The sequence below is a fragment of the Zalophus californianus genome, chromosome 6 (assembly GCF_009762305.2).
Source record: "Zalophus californianus isolate mZalCal1 chromosome 6, mZalCal1.pri.v2, whole genome shotgun sequence".
NCBI classification, from domain to species: Eukaryota; Metazoa; Chordata; class Mammalia; order Carnivora; family Otariidae; genus Zalophus; species Zalophus californianus.
Genome location: NC_045600.1, coordinates 92,303,751 through 92,326,224, shown reverse-complemented (window position 1 = coordinate 92,326,224; position 22,474 = coordinate 92,303,751). Strand labels below are relative to the sequence as shown.

Here is a 22,474-nt window from a genome sequence, read left to right as displayed (position 1 = left end):
AAAGAAAGAAAGAAAGAAAGAAAGAAAGAAAGAAAGAAAGAAAGAAAGAAAGAAAGAAAGAGAAAGAAAGAAAGAAAGAAAGAGAAGAAAGAAAAAGAATGGCCCCAGTTACCATACAATTTACATTACCCACTATCCTTTCTGGGCTTGGGACTGCCTTGGTCTCTCTTGAGTGGTAAGAAATCTTTACTCTCCCAGTCAGTATAACATCTCCCTTAACTGGTGTTACAGGCTGGCCCCCAAGGCTGCAGCAAGGTCTCTACTGTTTTCCTGAATGCCCTGAGAGCTCTGGGCTGGAGTCCGTGGTGAAGAAAGTTCTTCACCAACTTTCTTTTTTCACTTTCTCGATTTACTCTGGTTAGATAAAGCCAGCCTCCTTTTGATCAAAGACTTGGTTTTAAATTGCTCACCTGCAGCCGGTCACTCTTCTCCTGCAAGGTGTATCACTTCCGTCTTTGTCCCTTGCCAAGTCCGAGCCTCCGACTCAAAAATCACTGAGATGTTGGCGCCCCCTAAAGAACACATTTATGTTTGAAGTTAGCTCTTAACTAATACACGTTTAGTTGGGTTAAAGTCTGGGGTCTCTTGTTCTCTTTTTAAAATTGATTAGGAATTCTTCAAATTAAATGGACAGGCTAATGTGGTTAAATGCAGTATATAAAAGCTCTAGGGGTCAGAACAGAAAAAATTAGTGTTCTGTTTTACCTCCGAGCACTTAAAATTTTTAGACATGAATTTGTGAATAAAGAATGTACAAATTACTTAATTTCTGCTGTCATTACAGACTAAAGTAGGGGAAGGTAAGAGAAGCTAAAGTCCTGAAATCTATTAATAAGCTTTTCAGTCCTCTTATAGCATGATTTTTCTATACAGGGCAAAATTTCAGCTGTTTGTCAGTCAAATTAATTCCCTGGAATACAAACAGAAGCATCTGGATTTTTGTTTTTATTTTTGTTGCTAGGGAGAGAAAAAAACTTGTCCAAAACTCAGCGATCATTTGATGAGTATCATTTGGAATCAAGTCAAGAGAATATCTGACTTAATAGAGAGTGTTTTGATTTGAAAATAAGATATTTTTTCCTGAAAGAAATGATCTAGTACATAATTTATTCATATAATAATTCTGCTTTCATTTCTTGACACTGCCATTATTCCAGGGTCTTTCTTTTAAAATTTAAATGGGACTATGGAACCATCATAAATGTGAGGGTTTGGCTAATACTTAGCCCACTGCCTAATCTACTCAGCTAGAGCACAGCTCCTTTGGCCCAGTGTCTTCTTTGGGAATGTGTTTTCACAGGCATTAACTGAACAACCTCATTAAGGCAAAGTCATCCTTTTAGGTACCAAGTATCAACTTTAAGAGGGAAGAGCAAGTGGTAAGATGGCCCCTCCAGACCAATGTAAGAACCAGGTGCATAGACCTATATATGTGGGTGGCCATTCTATATAATGGCCACTCCCCATCTCTAAGGGTTATGTGTTCAGAAACGCCCCATAGTAGGAGAATTTGCAGCCAAGCAACAAAATTTCAGTGGAGAAGTGGAGAGGAAGAACCAAAGTCACAATGAACATGTGAAAACTTGTATAAATATTAAGTTCACCAAAATTAAAAAAAAATAACAACAGCATCTAAAATGTAACACGGATATTTTTTTTGAATTTGCACATTTAAGGCACCATGCTGTTACTTTTTTTTCCTTCTACCCCTCCCAAACCAGAAAAATGCCCAGGTTCTCCCTCCTTTGCAGTATCAAAGAGATGTTTATAAATATACTTTGCTTTCTTGCAATAATGTGCCTATTTTCTTCCTATTCCTCTGCTCAAATATTTAGTTCCTTTCTAATTTTATGATCTCTGCTTCTGAACTCCACTCTGATCTCAGAGACATGGAGTAATTTATAATCCTCAGGTGAAAAAAAGCTTTGGGGGATCTATTTTTTTTATTTTTTATTGTTATGTTAATCACCATACATTACATCATTAGTTTTTGATGTAGTGATCCATGATTCATTGTTTGTGCATAAAACCCAGTGCTCCACGCAGAACGTGCCCTCTTTAATACCCATCACCAGGCTAACCCATCCCCCCACCCCCCTCCCCTCTTAGAACCCTCAGTTTGTTTTTCAGGGGGGGATCTATTTTAACTTACCTGGCAGACCTGAGCAGTTTAGTTCTCAAGCCCCAGGGTCAAGGGTTATGTCACTTGAGGTCTGCCTACAATCCCCTCAGAGCATACATAGGTAGGCAACATTTATACACAGCCTGGCTCTGGCACTGTTAACATAGCCAAAAGTCAGACTCCTGAGTTTACCCTGTCTCCCCTTCCTTCACACCTCCCACAGTTGCATGCCAAAAACCTCTACACCTCCTCTGCTAACCACTCTGCCCCTCTTTTTAATTCCCAAACCCTGCTCCCTTTTTCTCCCTATCTCCAAGAAAAATGGTGATCCATTTGGATACACTTGAGTGGAAATTTTTTGAAGTTGCTAAAAATATATATATGGAGAGAAGTAAATCTGCTTATGCTTACTATATCCTGAGAGAACTCTGTGACCCAGGAGACCCTGATGAGTCAGGATGGAATGCAGAGTCTCGAGATAGCTGCTGTCACCACCACAGAGAGCCTTCCAGGCCCAGCCCAGCCAGCTAAGCCCAGAGCCAGTAGTGCCCAGGAGATGTCCTTCAAGCCCAGAATGATACCCACTGGAGGGGCCAGGCCTGATGAGAGATTCTGAGGTTGGGTGGTCTGAGGCAGGACTGTTGGTTCCAAACAGAAGAAGACTTCAGCAATTCCAGGAACTCAGAATTCTGAGACTCACTCCAGCAGGGGTGGCACTGTCTGGAGTGGGGCTGGAGGCTTTCAGGACCCTCTGGTGGTGTGGAGGGCTCAGCTCCTCAAAGCCTTGCAGCTCTGACCCCAGTAGTGGGTAGTATTTTGGTGACATAGAGTTAGAAACAAAAAAGGGAAATAAGGAATGGTGTGTGTGTTCTATCTTTGGTGATGCTCAAGCAGGGAGTCAGTAGGTAGGAATATTTCAACTGGAGAGGGATGTTCTTTATGCTAACAAACACTTAATATAAATACTAGAATACCTTGCATTTATTTTTTTTAAAGATTTATTTATTTTTAGAGAGAGGGAGAGAGAGTGTGAGTTGGGGGGAGGGGTAGGGGGAGAGGGCGAGAGAATCTCCAGCAGACTCCCCACTGAGCATGGAGCCCACTATGGGGCTTAATCTCAGGACCTCAAGATCATGACCTGAGCCAAAGCCAAGAGTTGGACGCTTAACCAACTGGCACCCCCTCGAATGCCTTGCATTTAGATCAACATGCATTTGCTAAGAAAGCCACCTGGTAGTCAAAATCATCACCATGAGTTCTCCTGACCCTTAAAAAATTAACACCAAAGTTTGCTATCTCTGCAGGTCCTCAAGTATGTTCCACATAATGAAGCACAGTCACTACAGCTCCCGATTCGGCAGCAAACTTGGACTGCAGTGCATCGGCATGCATGAAAACGGCATCATATTTAATAATAATCCAACCCTCTGGAAAGCCATTCGACCTTTCTTTACAAAAGGTAATCAGGTGCTGGTGACATTCTGCTCTTTTGTCAATAAATGTGTGCCCCCTTTTCTGGAATTTAGATTCTGCTGCTTCACTTATTTTGAAATAATAAGACATGGTAGGCACTGTTCTAAGTACTTGATATTTTAATCCCACAGCAACCCCATGTGGTAAATATTCTTGTCACTTATATTTTACACATAAGAAAACTGAAGCTTAAGTAAATAGGTTAAGTAACTTACCCAAGGTCCCCAAATTAGTAAATTATGGCCCAGAAGACAACGCCAGTGCCTACATTTTTAATCACCACAAACTCTGTTCTTCCTGTTGATGCACAAAGCAATTCCATGGGCATGAAGAAGAGATAGAGCTCTGTACTTAGGATCATTTCAATTAAGAATTTAGTGTGTCAGTCACATGTTTGATTTAAACATAGCCAAACAATGTGTTTGCTGAATCACTGACTGACATCACAGGTGTTTTAACAGAAAGCAGTTTGCAAATAAAATTAGAGATTTTAGAACTAGGAAGGACTATATATGTCATCTCGTCCAGTCTCTGAATTTTATAGTTGGGGAAATGCAGACCTAGAGAGGTTGTGATTTTTGCTCAGACAACATAACAAATAATAGATGAGCAGAGATCCAATCCCAAGGCTCCTTGACTAGTGATTTCCCCCTTTACTGTATTTTGTTGGAAATGAAGCAGTTGGGGAATATACATGACCAGTCTTTGACATCAACATCAAAGAAGATAATCATGTCCTGGAAACACTGTCAGTGATAGAATCTGGGGCTAGATGGATCTTAGGTCTGACAGTGCAATATTCTTCCCTCTAAGCCAGCCTCTGTAGTGAACCTGGATGCCTCCCACGTGGCTACTGAGAAGCTATGTCTGTCCCAGCTGAGCACTGATTCTCTCTACAGAGTTGCCCATTACCAAGATTCATACAACTCTATTGTAGACTCCACTGTATTTGTCTCTTATTGCTGCTGTAACAAATTGCCAGAAACTTAGTGACTTAAAACAATACATCGATTATCTTATCGTTCTGTAGGTCAAAAATTTGACATGGGTCTCAATGGGCTGACACCAAGGTGTTGGCTGGGCTGTGTTTCTTGCTGGAGGCTCCAGAGTAGAATCAGTTTCTTTGTCTTTTCCAGCCTCAGAAGCCACCGGCATCCCTAGGCCTACAGCCCCTTCCTCTGCCTTCAAAGCTAGCAACAGTGGGTCGAGTCATTTTTCTATCATGTCTCTCAGACCATCCTTCTGTCGTCACATCACTTTCTGACTCTGACGTCAGCTGGGAAAGGTTCTTTGTTTTTGAGGACTCATGTAATTAGGTTGGGCCCACCCAGATAATCCACAGTAATCTCCCCATCTCAAGGCCCTTAACTTGAATCATATGTGTCAAGTCCTTTTTTCCATGTAAAGTAACATATTAATAGGTTCCAGGGACTAGGACCTGGACAGGTTTGGGGGCTATTATTCTGCCTACCACTCATGTTGGGGCAGATCAATCCTCTCTCATGCCTTAGAAAACTGCAGACTGGGTTAACGAAAAGGGTACAGGCCTCAGGATTATAGGTTTGGGGTTCAAGTCCTAGTTCTGTCACTTCACTGGCTATATGACCTTGGACAAGGCACTCCTCTCCGAGCTTCAGTTTCCTTCTCCACAAAAGGTGATAAAGACAATAGAACATTAACTCTAGGGTTATTATGAAGAATAAATGAAATAATGCTGTAAGATCCTAAAGAAATGTGGTTTTTTGTTTGTTTTTGTTGAAGTAGAGTTGACATACAGTATTATATTAGTTTTAGGTGTACAACTTAGTGATTCAACAATTATACATGTTATGAAATGCTCCCCACGATAAGTGTAGTCACCATCTGTCACAATACAAAAATGTGACAATATTATTGACTATATTTCCTATGTTGTACATTATATCCCCATGACTTATTTATTTTATAACTGGAAGTTTGTAGCTCTTTATCACCTTTACCTATTTCACCCATCCCCACACCCTTTCCCTTCTAGCAACGACCAGTTTGTTCTTTGCATTTGAGTCTATTTCTTTTCATTTGTTTGTTCATTTGTTTCGTTCTTTAGATTCCACATATAAGTGAAGTCATGTGGCATTTGTCTTTTTCTGTCTGACTTATTTCACTTAGCATCATACCCTCTAGGTTCATCCATATTGTTGCAAATGACAAGATTTGAAATGTAAGTTTTTTTTCTTTGCAGTTTGGCCCAGGCACATTAGGAACATGTGAACTAGTATTTAGGAGCAATTAACTCTCACATACCAACATCCTCTACCTTGCCATGTAAAAATTAATAGAATTTTTAAACTTTTTAGATTAATAGAATTTTCTAAACTCATCCATTTGTTTAACAAACTACTGTGTTCTTATCATTGAACTAGGTACCTAAAATACAATGATAGTCAAGACATGGTCCCTGCCCTCAAGGAATTTATAATAGGGGGAGGGGCAGGGTGGCAGATCAATACATCACCAAATATCATCCTAGGTGATGTGTTATGCTAGAGGTGTGTGCAGAGTGCTACAGGGCACAGAAAAAATGGGCCATCTAAAGTATCCTGAGGGGTCATGGGAAGCTTTCTGAGGAGTGGATGCTTACGATAAGTCTGGAAAGAAGGTAAAAGCCACCTACATTAAGAGAGTTTGACAAGGATGCATTCCACAGAAGGAAAGAACAGGATACTCCAAAACAGAGAAGGGTAGATCAGCACTGTATGTCCAGGGAACTAACTGTAAGTAGGCTCTCAGGCCTGGCATGGATACATGTAGGCATAGGCCAAGGGGAAGGCACTGAACTGAGTTTATCTCAAAAGCTACAGTAAATCATTCAAAATTTTAAGCAGAATGACATGAACATATTTGAGTTTTAGAAAAATTCCTCTGGTAGCAGAATGAATGATTCATTGACAGAAGGCACGACTGTAAGAAGTGAGAACAATTAGGAGCTACTGCAGTGATACAGGGTGGATGGAAGGGAAGTCATCAGTGTAAGAGATCTTAAAAGAGTAGAATCTGGGGCACCTGGGTGGTGCAGTCAGTTAAGTGTCTGACTCTTGGTTTCGGCTCAGGTTGTGATCTCAGGGTCATGATCTCAGGTCATTATATTGAGCCCCGAGTCAGGCTCAGCGCTCAGCACGGAGTCTGCTTAAGATTCTCTTTCCCTCTCCCTCTGTCCCTCTCTGCTACCCCTCACTCCCTCTCTCTAAAATAAATAAATAAATCTTTTTTTTAAAAAAAAAGAGTAGAATCTACAGCACTTGGAATCAATTTAAAAAATCCTTTTTTAAGATAAGCCCTATATATATAGATCAGATTTTCTAATAAAAACATTACAAAACTACCCAGATTAAATGCCAAAAATAGATGTCTAAAAAAAATAATAGAAGTCTGATTGCTTATTCAAAGTTCCCTGTTGTGTCTGACATTTTTAGTAATCAATGAGTCCCAAGCATTTCTCTTTTTTTAAATTTTATTTATTTATTTGAGAGAGAGAGAACATGAGTGAGAGGTGGAGGCAGAGGGAGAAGCAGACTCCCCGCTGAGCAGGGAGCCCGATGCGGGGCTCGATCCCAGGACCCTGAGATCATGACCTGAGCTGAAGGCAGACACTTAACTGACTGAGCCACCCAGGAGCCCCCCCAAGCATTTCTTGAATCTCCTTTTAGAGTTATGTTTCTCATTAGTTTTCCTGATATAGTAGAAAATTGAGGGTATGTTTTGGTATCTAAAGTAGTAACATTAATGAAAGCATTGATTGCCTGGGTGTATCTATGGAGAAATAGTGATGTGCAGCCTAGGCAAATGGCCCATCCTGGAGAAATGAAGGTGGAGGGACAAGAAATAGCCTCTGTTTCTGAAACTGCCAAGAGAGTTGTCCATAGTGAAGGAATTATGCTGATTACTTGCTCACTTTTTTTAACCTGGATAAGATTCGGTACTTTTTCACACATTTTAAAAATTAAAATTATATCCACATCATGCCCCTGCCTATAAGCAATGATACTACATTTTGCTTATACGTTTGAAACATGGCTTCCAGTTCTAGGACGTAGAGGCAAGTCATACATCAGTCTGGGAGGAAACCACCAGTGATATTCGAAGCCAACCCTTCCGCAAAAAGTGCTGAGTCATTAAGGAATCATGTGTCCCACCTGTGAATGTGATAGTCACCCAGGAAACAACAGCCTGGCCTTTCATATCGGCCAGGTATTTCCTACAGTCAGAAAGTATGCTACCAACACAACCTTCCTTTTTACATATAAGGAGAAATCTTAAGAATCTAGAACCGCTCACCAGGCTTCCTTTCTTATTTGCAAAGCCTGCCTTCATGGGCTTCTGTTGTGCAACTGATAATTGTTTTTTTTTTTTTAAGAAAGAATTATGACTACAAATTTCCCCAGGATTTTTCATTGCGTTTCAAGAACTGACTTTAACAGTAAGTCTGAATAATAAAAGACATAAATAGGAGAGATAACTCTTAAAGAAAGCTTAAATAAAATAGAACAGAGAGAGAAAGGAGGGCTTTAAGAGTTAAACTCTAGATAGATCACCTACCACCACGAACCACTAGCTACCCAGATGATCTAGAGCAGAGCCAATTCACTCTACCTGTCTCTACTTATGACAAATATGATTTGAAGGCCACCATGTACTGTGGACTTGAAGGACAGTGCTAATAGGAGGTTGGTTGTCACTGCCCTTCAAGAATTCCCAACCAGTTGGGAAGACTAGTACACAAACAAAAAAATTGCTTAGTTGTCATGACCTTTACTCATTGGTTGAGTAAAACAAATCTAGAAGTAGTGTGAAGAGAAACCAAAATTAAGAACCCTTTTGATAAGTTGTAAGACTAGCATTTTGAACCACATAAACCACAATTAAACAGGAAGCACTTTAGATCAAATAGTTAAGGTCCAGTTTGAGTAGTTGAATAGCAATACCCTGCCACCGGTTGAAACATAAATATCTCCCTTGCCAAATCCAAACCTTCTTTAGAGAAATATATATATATATATATATATATATATATATATATATATATATATACAGTAAATATGGAAAACCACTGATGTGTGATTCATGACCACAAGTACTAAATGTTTCATTTGCAGGCTCACAAATGATTTTCCATAACATGAAGAAGAGTTTAATTTTGAATATTTTGTTTAAAATAAGATTTTTATTCATTCATTCATTCATTCATTCATTCCCTTTGCCCATAAAGGTGGTGCATGTTTGTAGAAAATTAGGAGAATGCAGAAGAGTATAAAAAAGAACATGATTTTCTGCCAAGTTACTGAATAAAAAATCACGTATAGTTAAACTCCAAACAGAAAAGGCCAAAATAACCTGATTGTGTATGCCCCTGAGTTCATGTGACTCACTCTCTGATGTGTTACCCTCAGCTTTGTCTGGCCCCGGCCTTGTGCGCATGGTGACAATTTGTGTTGGATCCATCATCACACATCTGGACAGGTTGGAGGAGGTCAGCAACGAATTGGGTTACATCGATGTGTTGACCCTCATGCGGCGCATCATGCTGGACACCTCTAACATTCTCTTCCTGGGGATCCCCTTGGACGGTACTTGAGAATTGACATTCTGCCCTTTATTGAACAAGGGGATGAAGGGGATAAGAGACTCAAGGAAAGATAATGCTGTTTTTGTACATTGCTCTTGTTCAAACATCTCTAAGTATTCTTATGATTCTTTTTTCCTAGTGTGTCTGCCTTGTTCATTTATAAGACAGAAGTTTCTGTAAGTAGGGGCCATCTCCTCTTTTGTATCTCTCCTCATTGCTCTGGGAAATATGATTCTATCCACAGTCAAAACTTGACAAATGTGATCAGTTCATTTGGCCATGAATATACCCTACTACCAATCAAACTGATAAATTTAACCAATTCCAACCATTCTTGTGGGCACAGGCACACACACACACACGCACACGCAGAGATATACATACATATGTACATAAATATACATGTACCCTCCTCCCTCAAAGCTACTAAGCATGAAAACTTGGACTCTGTCTATACAATGATAATGGTGCTGGTGCTGGTGCTGTTGGCAATGATGAAAATAGCTACCATTAATTTAGAATCTACTATAAAAGAGTAGCTTTACATAGAGTTTGTCATTTAGCATTATCACAACTCTGGCAAGAATGTCCCACTCAAAAGAGCTACTCCCTTCACTATACTCCAGAAACAAATATTAAAACATATACATGCAACTCTATCACCATTAAAAAATAAATAATCAGTTGGGTTAATTCCATGCTGCTATTGTCCAGCTTAATGCAATTTTCCCTGAATTCTAGCATGTTCACTGACTCATGCATTCATTCAAAAAATATTTGCTAATTGCCTATTTTATGCTAGGCACTGTTCTAGGTTCGGGGGATCGAGCAGTGAACAAGACAGGTAAAGTCCTTGCCTTCAAGGAGGTCACATCCCAGTGGCAATATAAACAACAAACAAGTAAATAGCTAATAACACATCAGGCAATACTAAGTGCCCTGAAGAATAAACGAAGCAGGGCAAGGGGATAGGAAGTGAAGGAGGGAGAGTGGGTGGCTATCCCAGAGAGGGTTGTCAGGAAAGGCCTGCACAGGGAGGACACCTGGACATCAGCCTAAATGAAATGAGACCGGGAGCCACATCCGGGTTTGAGGGAGGGAACAGGGCCTCATTGGCCACATTTGGAAGAACGGACAAGCTATAAGCCCTCCTTTTCTCCTCTAGCTCTGCTTACCTCATGTCCCCGGCTTTTTACAAGAGTCACAGAAACCTCATCTGACTGCCATTTGAATGGGAGCCCCATTCAACTCTGAGTATTTTTAGTCACACCCCTTGCCTCATCCCCTTCAGACAGGAACTCTAATCCCAGCTGGCCTGTCCTACATGCAGCTCTCTGAAGGTCAGGCAAGTCCGTATTTTATTAGTCTTTGCTTCATGGTCCCCGGCTCGCCTCAGTTCTTAGGAAGGATGAAGTAAACAGAATTGTAAACCTCTCTGTTAATTTAGGGATGCCGGCTGTGATGCTAAGAACCTGCATAACCCATGCAGAGTTACCTTGATTCCTCTTCTCCACACCCTGTCCTGGTTAAACTCTCAATTTGCCTAAGGGAGCCAGTGCAACAAGAGGAAAGAACATTGCTCTGAGGTCAGATAGGGCTGGGCTCCAGCCTAAGGGCCTACCTACCACACTGTCTGTATGGTGTTAGGCAAGCTTCCCAGTTTCTATGAACCGCAGTTTCTTCATCTGAAAAAGTGATGACACTATATCACTCCCCTAGCAAGACCGTAAGGATTAAATGAGGTCTCTTCTGTAAAGCGTTTTGCATGGTGACTGGTACTTAGCAGTTGAAAAGAAATGTCTGTTCCCTTCCTTTTTGTACAGTTTGAAAAAAGCAGGGGTTTTGTTTCCCCAAACATGCAATTTAAGGACGTTCGTTAGGAGCTAACAGTGATGAGGCTCAGGACAAGATATTAGGGATACTAAGATGAATTCTATACTCTGGACCAAAATGCAACCAGAAAAGTGGCATGGCTTTTTGCCCTAGCAGGTGCCAGAATTGAGGCCAATAAGAGCCATAATTCCTGGTGTCCCTCTTATTTCCCATCGTCCAAAAAAACAGGAAGGAGTTGGACACTCAATCCAAGAGGGGCATGTGAGATTCTAAGCTTTGTCTCTAACACAAACTTGAAAAGTGGCACATGTCTGGTTAACTTGGTTAATTTAGATGTCAAGCAGAATAAATTAATGTTGGTTTGTCTAGTGGCATTCATATGGCTGAAACACCCACTGAAGCCCAGGCTGGTAAGAAACTCTATACAGGGGATCTTCTCTTCTCAGAATACCCTTCTCGGGCTCACATTTTTGCTCAACTACTCTGCTCTTTTGTTTGTTTTGTTTTTCCAGAAAGTGCCATCGTGGTTAAAATCCAGGGTTATTTTGATGCATGGCAAGCTCTCCTTCTCAAACCAGACATCTTCTTTAAGATTTCTTGGCTATACAAAAAGTATGAAAAGTCTGTGTAAGTAACACAAGTTGGGAAAACTTATCAGTGAGATTGGATTGACTTTGGGTTGTTTCTTTGCTGTTGTTGGCCTCTTCAGCTAGTGTTCTCCTCTTCAGAACCCACAGGGGAGCTGTGGATTATGTTGCTGATGAAACACTGTACAGCAATTTGGCTGCACGCGGTGGCCAGACCCAAGAGTAAGGGAGGCGTTGGGCCCAGGCAACTTTTCAGCAAGGGGGCCAAGTGGGTGGTCTGTGAGCCCCATGTCTGGAATTAGGACATCGCAGTGTAGTTTGAGTTGAAGAGAAGGGTTGGCTGAACCTATCATTATTATCTGTAAAAATTCTCTTTTCATATCTGGAAAATGGAAACACAAAATCATTTTATAGTCATGTTGCTTCTGAATGAATTTAATATAATTCAACTTGTAGGAATTAACAGCAGTCTCAAAAGAATTTTTTCACGATGAATATAATGGACTTCAATAAAATGTGTGATATCCTTTTTTTTAGTCATAGATATTAGTCTTTGGGGAATCCTGAAACTGTCATTAATGACTTTGCTTTGGTTACAGATGAGTCTAGACAAAAATTGGACAAATGCCCAATGGCCTATAGGCTAAAAAATAGGTTTCTAGAGTTTAAGTAGCCAGCCACTAAACACTGCCCCCTCTAACCACTAGTGAAAAGCCTATAGGATTTAGAGACAGACAGACCTGGTTTATATCCTGTCTCTACCGCATAGTAACTAAATGGCTTTGGGAAGTTATTTAAAGTAAAATATAACCTACATTCCAGAATAGAGATATAGATTAATGAGATCCTATACATAGGGCAATTAAGACAAAGGATGGCACATAGAAGGCACTAAAGATGTTAGTTTTCTCCTTCCCTCTGTTCATATCTTTTCCTGGATGGCCCTGATGATCTTAAATTCTCCATCTCTAAAAGTTCCCAACTTGTTTGAAGACCCAACTTTATCCTGTTTGTGTATTTTGAAATTTAATAATATTAGTCTCCAGGAAGGAAGCCAACTTGATGTTGCTTTATATATTCTCATGTGGTTGGTGAGTGTTAGGTGGGTGATTTGGACACTTGGGTCTTTATACATTTCATCTAGTTTCCACCAGAGCTTATTGTGACTTGAATCAATGAGATAAAGGATTCCTCTCTTCCCTATGTTCAAATTTGGCAGTGGTCTGTCTCATTTTATAGTTCCTGGTCATTAGTATGGCTTTGGTTTTGGCCAGCCAGCCCACTGAAACTTATTGCATGAAATTGTATAATGGTTTCTCTTAGGTTTCTATAGAAATTAGCTCCGCAACTCTCCCTCTGTATATAATATTTGCCAATGGTCAGTACATTAATCTATATCTCCTATATCCTAGAGCAGTAAAGACTTCGAGAAATCTTTTAATCTCCTCTCCCATCCCATGCCCATTGCAATAATGTCAATGTTTTGTTTTGTTTTTTTTAAATGAGGTATAATTGACATAAAATGTTATATTACTTTCAGGTATACAAACAACATCATGACTCAGTATTTGTATATATTGTGAAATGATCACCATTATATCTAGTTACAAAACTTTTTTCTTATGGTGAAAACTTTTAAGATCTATTCTCTTAGCAATTTTCAAATCTGCAATACAGTATTGTTAACTATAGTCACCATGTTGTGCATCATGTCTCTATGAGTTATTTATTTTATAACTAGAAGTTTGTACCTTTTGACTCCTTTCAGCCATTTTGCCCAGCCTTACCCCCCACCCCCACCTCTGGCAGCCACCAATCTGTTCTCTGTATCTATGAGCTAGAGTTTGTTTTGTTTTAAGATTCCACATATAAATGAGATCATATACTAGTTGTCTTTCTCTGTCGTGCCAATACTTTTTAGAAATATACTGATGGAAAGGATTCTGGGACATCTACTCCCATCCCTATTTATTCGATTTTATACTTCTGCCTGTCTTAATTCCCAATATTACAGCAGTATTGTTTTCTACTTTTTATTCTGGCAAGTTTAAGGCTTTTTAGCTGCAGAATACCTTAAATAGGTATTTATGGCCTGGACTGATAACCTAGCCACCCCTGTTTGGGTGAAAAATACGCTCAGAGTTCCAAAACACAGACTCACAGATATATTCTTATAATACATGTTTGTAAGTCAGAGATTTCCTGTTCCCTGAAGACTGTCACTGAACTCAATTCTCCCAGTTTTTAAGGGCATATAAATTCAGATGCATACATTAACCTGAATAAGGAGGATCCCAATGGGCATTCACAGGCCCCCAAGTCTGGCTCAGGGAGGAAATAGATGTTCAGAGGTGGCTGTAGTTCCATCAAGGAATTCTCCATGAATTTATAGTCTTAGGGCATTTCAACAACTCCTAGACCATTTAGGGGCCCTTGCTCAGGTAGGAATGCTATGAGCATTCACACACAGCCCACCAACTGAGTGAATATCTGTCCCTTCTATGTAAGAGTTTCAACAAATATTTGCTGAATAAATAGACTGGTAGATGAATGAATGAATGTGAATATTCCTTGGTGTATTCCTGGAGGTATGTATGTATCTGTAGGCACACTTACAGAGATACACAATAGATGGCACCCTCATTTTGAGTGACACAATTACTATACTAGCCTGAAGAATACCTCTTCAAATGTTTAAACACCTTCCTTGAGGGACACCTGGGTGGCTCAGTCAGTTAAACGTCTGCCTGCAACTCAGGTCATGATCCCAGTGTCCTGGGATCAAGTCCTGCGTCAGGCTCCTTGCTCAGTGGGGACCCTGCTTCTCCCTCTGCCTGCCGCTCCCCCTGCTTGTTCTCTCTCCCCCACCACGAGAAATGAATAAATAAAATCTTAAAAAAAAATAAATGCCTTTTTGAGATGCCCAAAAGAAACTTTAAAAAGTGGGAGGAATCTTAAAGAATCTTCCCTTACTTTTCCAGCTGCACTGGAGTAAACATAGAGGCTATTTATGTCAACATCATCAACAGGGTGTACAGGTGACCATGTCAACAAAAATTTCAAAGAAAGATTTATTGTACATTTAATGTAATGCAGAATACCATTCCCTGAGATTGGGGGACAATACACTTACACATGGAGGCATACACTTTAAGACAAAGGCAAGAATAGCAGAACCTAGATCTTAAGATGAACTTATTGTTCACGGAGTCTGAGCCCTTCAGAGATGTAAAGTAGGTTACATAGGAAGAGAACAATCCAAACTAGAACCTGACTCTCTTTCCAAGGTGCTCTTCCCTCTACCACACTGTCAAAATGCATACACTATACCTACTCATGCGGCTAGTCAGTCAGTATATATCTACTTCATGTTTACTATGTGGCAGAAACTGCAAGGTACAAGAATAAATATCAAGAATCATACTTGATCCCTTGTGTTCACTTTCTAGAGTAGGAAATCTCAAACTCAATTGTTTCCAGAGCTGGGCAAAGGAAAACGGGCTGGGTGGTTAGGAGTCAACAGAAGTGAAGGTGCCTGGGGCAAATTGGAGAGTGCTTGCCACTGGTTTTTGGTTTTGTTTTTCAATTTAGACACTGTACTGGACACATCAAAAATCAGAAAACACGACTGGATTTACCGTTTTGGTACCAGCTTTTAACCTTTAACTAGAGGTTACAGCCTTCATTTTGCTACCAGTACCTAGAAATCTTAGCTAAATTTGGTTCCTTAACATGAAGTATAATGAATATGTAATTTAATTTTTATCTTTTTATTTTTTATTTTTATTTTTTATTTTTATTTTAATCTTTATGAAGAATTAAGTTTAAATTCAGTTATTCATGAGTGCTAATGGCTTCAATTAAAGCAGATAATTTTATTTAAACAAATGGCAAATGAATTCATTTTTCTAGATGTCTTAACTGACTACAGATAGATTATATTTTCACTTTTTTTTTTAGCAAGGATTTGAAAGATGCCATGGAAATTCTGATAGAAGAAAAAAGACACAGAATTTCCACAGCAGAGAAACTGGAAGACTATATGGATTTTGCCACCGAGTTGATTTTTGCTGAGGTACTGACCTGGATTAACCATAATTCCCACACAATATATGTACTTGACTGTGTATAGGTTATGTAAAGATCCCCTCTTGTAATTGTTTCATACTTCTGCTTTTAAGTATCTGCTCTAGTACTTATATAATGACAACCCAAAGAGCACACTCATTAGACATTCTGGTAAAACTAACCTTTAAGATTGAAACTACTGTGTCTGGACAATACAAAATATGAAAATGAGAGAGCCCAGAGACAGTAAATGCATAGATAATTGGTTAAATTTCTCCGCTTTCAGCCGAAGACTACTATGAAAAATGTCCATAGTCAATTACAGAGATTTAATATTTATGACTTCATTTCATTGATGTTTTTGATCCTGACTGTCCCTTTCCCTTCTTTTTGGAAGCTTTGATTCACTTTTCCAATTTTTCTCCCTTTTTCCAATTGTTCAGAAACGTGGTGACTTGACAAGAGAGAATGTGAACCAGTGCATACTGGAAATGCTGATTGCAGCACCAGATACCATGTCTGTCTCTGTGTTCTTTATGCTGTTTCTCATTGCAAAGCACCCTAAGGTTGAAGAGGCAATAATGAAGGAGATCCAGACTGTTATTGGTAAGAACTGATCAAATAATAATAGAGCTTTAGAAAACAATTCCCTCTGAACATCAGCTTTTTATGTCCTAAGAATCTGATTTCAAACAAAATCTTTATTATAATCCACCCAGAGAACAATAAAGGTAGTCACTTTGCCACACTTGGTTATGCCAATAGGTTGCAAAGTTAGTTCCATTCTTACTGTGTTTTTTTTTTATTATAAAAACAATGCATGCTCATTAAAAAAAATTAAATAACACAGAGATGTATAAAGCAGAAAGTGACATTCCCTACCCCTTCCACTCTCCTCCCCAGCCTCATTTGCATTCCCCAGGGGGAACCACTGTTAATACTTTGCTGTATATTCTTCAAGGTCTTTCTTAATGTGCATGTAAATGTTCTGCCTACGTTACCAGGGCCAAATGCTTTTGTGGGTCCACCCAGGGAACTGACTATCATCTCCAGCAGTGTTTCTGGGTTTTAAGCTGTCTGTCCACAAGTGAACTTCCAGTCAGTGGCAGAAGGACAAGGGGAGGAAAATGGCAAAGGCAGGAGAGTGATCAGTTTCCCTCTCCCCCAAATCCAGTGATGCTGGACCCTTCTTCCCCCTGCCCTCTCCTCCTCCACCAGATCCCTGCTCAGCTCTTCCCGACACTACATTTTCCCTGCTCTGCCTTTCCCTGAGCATCATTCTGCTCACTGCTCCTGATGCTGCCACATTCGGAAGAAATCACAATTGCATTCTGGGGGAAAAAACAGAATTCCTTATTTGAAATGTCCTTCACATGGATAATTTTTTTTTTTTTTTAAGAGAGAGAGAGAGGGCAAGAGAGAGTGCGTGCAGGTATCATGCACATGGGGTGGGTGGGGTTGTTGGGAAGGGGCAGAGGGAGAGGGAGAGAGACAGCCTGGAGCCTGAGGCAGGGCTTGATCTCACAGCCCTGAGATCACAACCTGAGCGGAAATCAAGAGTCAGAAGCTTAACCGACTGAGCCACCCAGGTGGCCCTACATGGATAGTCTTTTTAGGAACACATTTCTGACATGTGAAGAGATATCAGTAATGACATCGACTTTTCTCTCTTGACCTTATACAAAATCCCTGTGAAATGACTTATTTGGTTGTAGAGTGGCACCATTTTTTAAAGCCATCTGAGGGGCACCTGGGTGGCTCAGTCATTAAGCATCTGTCTTCGGCTCAGGTCATGATCCCAGGGTCCTGGGATAGAGCTACGCATTGGGCTCCCTGCTCCGCGGGAAGCCTTCTTCTCCCTCTCCCACTCCCCCTGCTTGTGTTCCCTCTCTCTCTGTGTCTTTCTCTCAAATAAATAAATAAAATCTTAAAAAAAAAAAATAAAGCCATTTGAGTGCTACTTGAAACAGTTGATAGTAAGGGGAAATTTCACAGAAGAGTTAAATACGTGAGAGAAAGGGTCTACAGATGTGTTGCTGTAAATGGGAAATCGCCTGGGAAGATAGATAGCAGGAAGCCAGAATAACATCCAAGCTCCAAATTCCAGAATGGTTTCTCATGTGCCCCCTGTCAGGTTATGGGTTCTGGGTCAGGTGCAGGGGCACATCAGTGACTAAGCCAGAGCTATTCCTATACTTATGGGGCTCACAGGCTGGCAGGAGAAAGAGAACTTAACAAGCAAACCCAGTGGAGTGAAGAGTCATAGAATGATGCAGTTCAGGCAACAATGGGAAAATGCTCTTGAAACCATGAGCCTTTAATACAATTTCCTTGAGAGATGAAAAGTGTTTGTGCCCCAACAATGAATCATGGAACACTACATCACAAACTAATGATGTAATGTATGGTGATTAACATAACAATAAAAATAAACCTCTGCAAAGATGGAAAACAGCTGAACAATTTGTACTTGTGTTCGTGCTCCCTCTAGATACACATACATATTAATTACTTCCTAGGGAATGCCTCTGGTTACCTTCTCTATCGTCTTCCCTTCTACCCCCTCACCCCAGGTAAATGTACCCCATTAGACCCTGAGTGTACAGAGAGCAGTATGCAAGGGGCAGGGCTGTTAGAGTTCTCTGACCAAATGAGATCCTTTCTGAATGGTGTAGTTGTACAGGAGACAGAGCTGCCTCAGGACCCTGGGCTGATTTTGATTCTGCGAAAGTGGTAACCCATTCAAGGATGTTCTGAAACTTTGTCAATTCTGAGAGTAATCCAAGCCTCTGTGACCAGTGTCAGGCCAATCTGAAACAGTGGGAGTATCTGTCAATCTCCAGGACACCCAAAGTTTAGCTGAGGCACCTATTTTGCTGTGGTAGGGAGAGAGGTTCTTGCCACTTTACCGCAATAGGTTGTTCTTGATGAGATGGAAGGAGGGACTATCAGTGATGCGTTCCAGACAGATGACTGCACAGGCAACCAGAGGAGAAAATGTCATTGAAAGGGATTTAATTCACCATTTCATTTTGACTAGAGAAGGAATGAATGTCCCCTAGAATTTAGAGGAGGAGACAAAACTCAAAGACCTCAGAGGCCAGGCAGATAAATGTTTGAAGCAGACTGTGTAGGTATACATATAACTGCAGGGGGATGTCCCTCTAAAGGGCTCATCGGCCACTCAAGTTCAGCCTGTCATTGCCATGTAGGGATGTGGGTCCAATATCACCAGGTTTTCTGACTTTTCCAGAAATCCAGGCTTTTCCATGAAATCTCCTAGGTTTTATAGTAATTGGCTTCAAATCTGAATTTTTACAAAACACGCTGTGAACCAAATGACATATTTGGCCTTGGTTACTGGTTTGCATTAGAATTCTAGGGAAAAAAAATTTTTTTTTTCCAGCCAGGAGCAGGCTGTTCTATGGAAATGATGGGAGTTTTAATGCCCATCACATAATGAAACTGTCATTACCTCCTTGTCCTGTTTATCTGTTCCTGCAGGTGAAAGAGATGTAAGAATTGATGATATGCAAAAATTAAAAGTGGTGGAAAACTTTATCTACGAGAGCATGCGGTACCAGCCTGTTGTGAACTTGGTCATGCGCAAAGCCTTACAGGATGATGTCATCGATGGCTACCCAGTGAAAAAGGGGACTAACATTATCCTAAATATTGGAAGAATGCATAGACTAGAGTTTTTCCCCAAGCCCAATGAATTTACTCTTGAAAACTTTGCAAAGAATGTAAGAGCCCTTCCTTAAAACCAAGTGCACCACTCTTAAAAATGTCAACTGTTAAACCCTCTCTGGTTCTGTGTTTGCACCATGTACATTTCATTCTATTTACTTCTTCCCCTCCATGGCCTCCCCAGAAGAACATGTTTCCTCTGGCTCAGAACATGACTACCATATTCATCCTCAAGCCATGGATGCTGGGTCTCCAGCTCTGAGAATTATCCACATAGTGGCCACACAATGGGTCAAAATGTGAAAAGTCCAGGCCCTTAATTTGGCTACCATGAGGCAAATGTTGTTTAACCCAACCAACCTACTTTTCCATTTCAACTTGTCACTTTGTAATCACATAGACTCAGCTCTAGCACCATCTAAGTAAAGGAAAATCCAGTTGTGTTTCAGATGGAAATCAAACGAGACCAAAAGATTGTTTTCGCAGTCTGCCTTTGGTTCACCAAATGGCCCCATGAACACTAGTTCCCATTCTAAATAGAATTCAGTAATCAGAAGAGCTTTAGCTTTTTCTATCATTGAAATATACCGTAGATTCTGCTTCAATTATGTCAAATTTTAGGCAATGATGTTAATTAACCAAAATTTTCCAGATATTTCCCTCACTGTCCTCTTTTTCCATTTGCATCTAATGTAGAAACACAATCTTAATTAATCCAGTTCTCTAATTCATTCCGTTTCTGTGTGAGCAACCCATGCTATACTGACAACTGGTCAACAAAAACTTATTGAGCATCTACTATGTGCCAGGTACTATGTAAGCACAAATGGTAACAAGACAGACAGATGTGGTCCCCATTAATTTTTTGCAGAACTAAAAATATCTGGATGCTTGGTGCTAATAGGCCAAGAGTCAACATCTTTGCACAGAAACAATTTTTGCCTTGGTGACATGCAGAAGTGTAGTAAAGCTGTGGCCCATCCCACAGACCTAGTTGAGTATGCTAACACTGGCTGTAATAAGATGATGTGCGTTGCTTTACCCCAGCAAATTTATGTGAAAAGCAAAAGTGGGGACTGTCCAAACTGGGCATATATCACAGGGGGTGAATCACATTGGATGAAGAAGTTACAGTCACTCATCTCAGTGAGGGGACAGTATGGTTTGGACCCTGTCACAGCATTCTGACCCATCAGTGGTTTCAGGGTGAATCAAACAGAGACTGCATGACTCTGGCTAACTGTCTGATCGTTTTCATAGGTTCCTTACAGGTATTTTCAGCCTTTCGGTTTTGGGCCCCGCAGCTGTGCAGGAAAGTACATCGCCATGGTGATGATGAAAGTCGTCCTGGTTACACTACTGAGACGATTCCACGTGCAGACATTGCGAGGAGAGTGTGTTGAAAGTTTACGGAAAAAATATGGCTTGTCCTTACACCCAGAGGAGACTAGCAACTTGCTGGAAATGGTTTTTATCCCAAGAAATTCAGAAAAGTGCCTCGAACACTAAAGAAGGCTGATCAGTACCTACTCTGGAGCATTTCTCATCAGGAGTTCACATGGAAATCACCCGTTCACCCTCATGGTGAACATTCGGTGGCCTGTGCCATTTTATAGGCACGACTCGTATGGACTGTCAGCAAGTCAGGAGACATGGGTCATCTGTTCTTGTCCAAACCGGACTTCCAGAGAAAACAGAGGCCAAGAGTTTGCAGGGGGAAATGGTCAATCCCACAAAACATGCTTTGAAAAAGGCCACCAGCAAAACTTAGGTCCTCCTTCCCACAAAATCTCCACTGCCCTGCTCCAAGAGCATTTTAATGTCTGGGGCAGAAGCACTCAAGTCCTTTGGAAAGGTCAGCCTGATGCTTGGGTACTTAGGGCCAAACATACCTGCTAATGTGAATAAAAGTGTTTTGATTTAGTTTTCAGTGGTAGGCTCCCCAACATTCATATTCTTTGGAGAAGTGCTTACAAATTCAACATTGACTTTTCCTATGAATTATGCAATTAACTCTTGATTATCCACAGGTGACTTGCCTGTGGCAAAAGTTAAATAGGGGACTCTCCTTTCCCAGTCTCTCAATTTATGCTTCAGTCACTCACCTCCACTACAGTAGACATAGATTCGGGTAACATAAAGTAACTTAGTAATAGCCTGAGTAAAATATTATCAGGACCACACATCTGCTGTAGGAAAAAAAAAATCACACAATGCATTTCAAATTCAAATAAAAATTCTTTTCTTCATGTTCGCATCATTGCTTAGCTCCACTAGTGCTAACCAAGAGATAACTTTAAATAATGACATCTATTAACTCTTACAATGGCCCCAATGGTTTGAGAGAGGACAACTCCTCTACATCTACATCTAATTCCACAACCCAGCAGGTTCAAACCCATTCCATCTTCTTTCTCAACAGTTTCTCCCTCTCTTTCTTTCCGTGATGCCAAAGTCAACAGCAACAGATCAGTAGAGAACATGGTCAGGGTAGAGGCTCTGCAATCATCTTTTATCCTACCTCGGATTTAATAGTTACCTTAGAGATTTAACAGCTATTGAGTTTATTGAATCATTATACATAGCCATGGATAAAATGCATACCTTGTAAATTAGTTCTTTAAAGAGAATCAAGTATGGGACACCTGGGTGACCCAGTCAGTTAAGCATCTGACTCTCGGTTTTGGCTCAGGTCATGATCTCAGGGTCGTGAGATTGAGCCCCATGTTGGGCTCCGTTGTGCTGGGTGTGGAGCCTGCTTAAGATTCTCTCCCTCCCTCTCCCTGTGCCCCCCACCCCACTCTCGTGTGCTTTCTCTCTAAAATAAATAAATAAATAATAAAAATTTTTAAAAAAAGAGAATCAAGTAGATGAGTTAATTTTCCAAATACCACTCCACTTGTGTTATATAGCCAATATGATTGTATCTACTGAATGCCATTTAAAAATTGAAAAACTCATTTACAAGTAAGTAAATGCTGGCTGTTGAGTCAACTGCCATCTCAACATTTGAATATTCTTTTCATCCTACTGTTTGGTAATAGGACAACAGCTGAGTATAAAATGAGAGTGTAAGCACCTTGAGAGCAGGAGCTCTTT

The 22,474-nt window shown here is 40.5% G+C and overlaps 1 protein-coding gene across 7 annotated transcripts in view; it reads left to right on the top strand.

The window, feature by feature from the left end:
• The window catches only part of LOC113910201 (aromatase), a 47,987-nt gene extending 25,931 nt beyond the window's left edge, over nt 1–22,056 (top strand). For 5 of the 7 annotated variants that reach the window (XM_027572142.2, XM_027572140.2, XM_027572139.2 and 2 more), the window contains 7 exons: nt 3,427–3,581; nt 9,022–9,198; nt 11,543–11,657; nt 15,578–15,692; nt 16,129–16,291; nt 19,190–19,431; nt 20,636–20,931. In XM_027572142.2, coding sequence (XP_027427943.2) covers nt 3,427–3,581; nt 9,022–9,198; nt 11,543–11,657; nt 15,578–15,692; nt 16,129–16,291; nt 19,190–19,431; nt 20,636–20,884 — 1,216 coding nt within the window. In that variant the 3' untranslated portion in view covers nt 20,885–20,931. Of the gene's footprint in view, nt 1–3,426; nt 3,582–9,021; nt 9,199–11,542; nt 11,658–15,577; nt 15,693–16,128; nt 16,292–19,189; nt 19,432–20,635 lie in introns of all 7 variants that reach the window. The other 2 variants (XM_027572138.2, XM_027572145.2) reach the window with 2 other exon arrangements.
• The last annotated feature ends 418 nt before the right edge of the window (nt 22,057–22,474 follow it).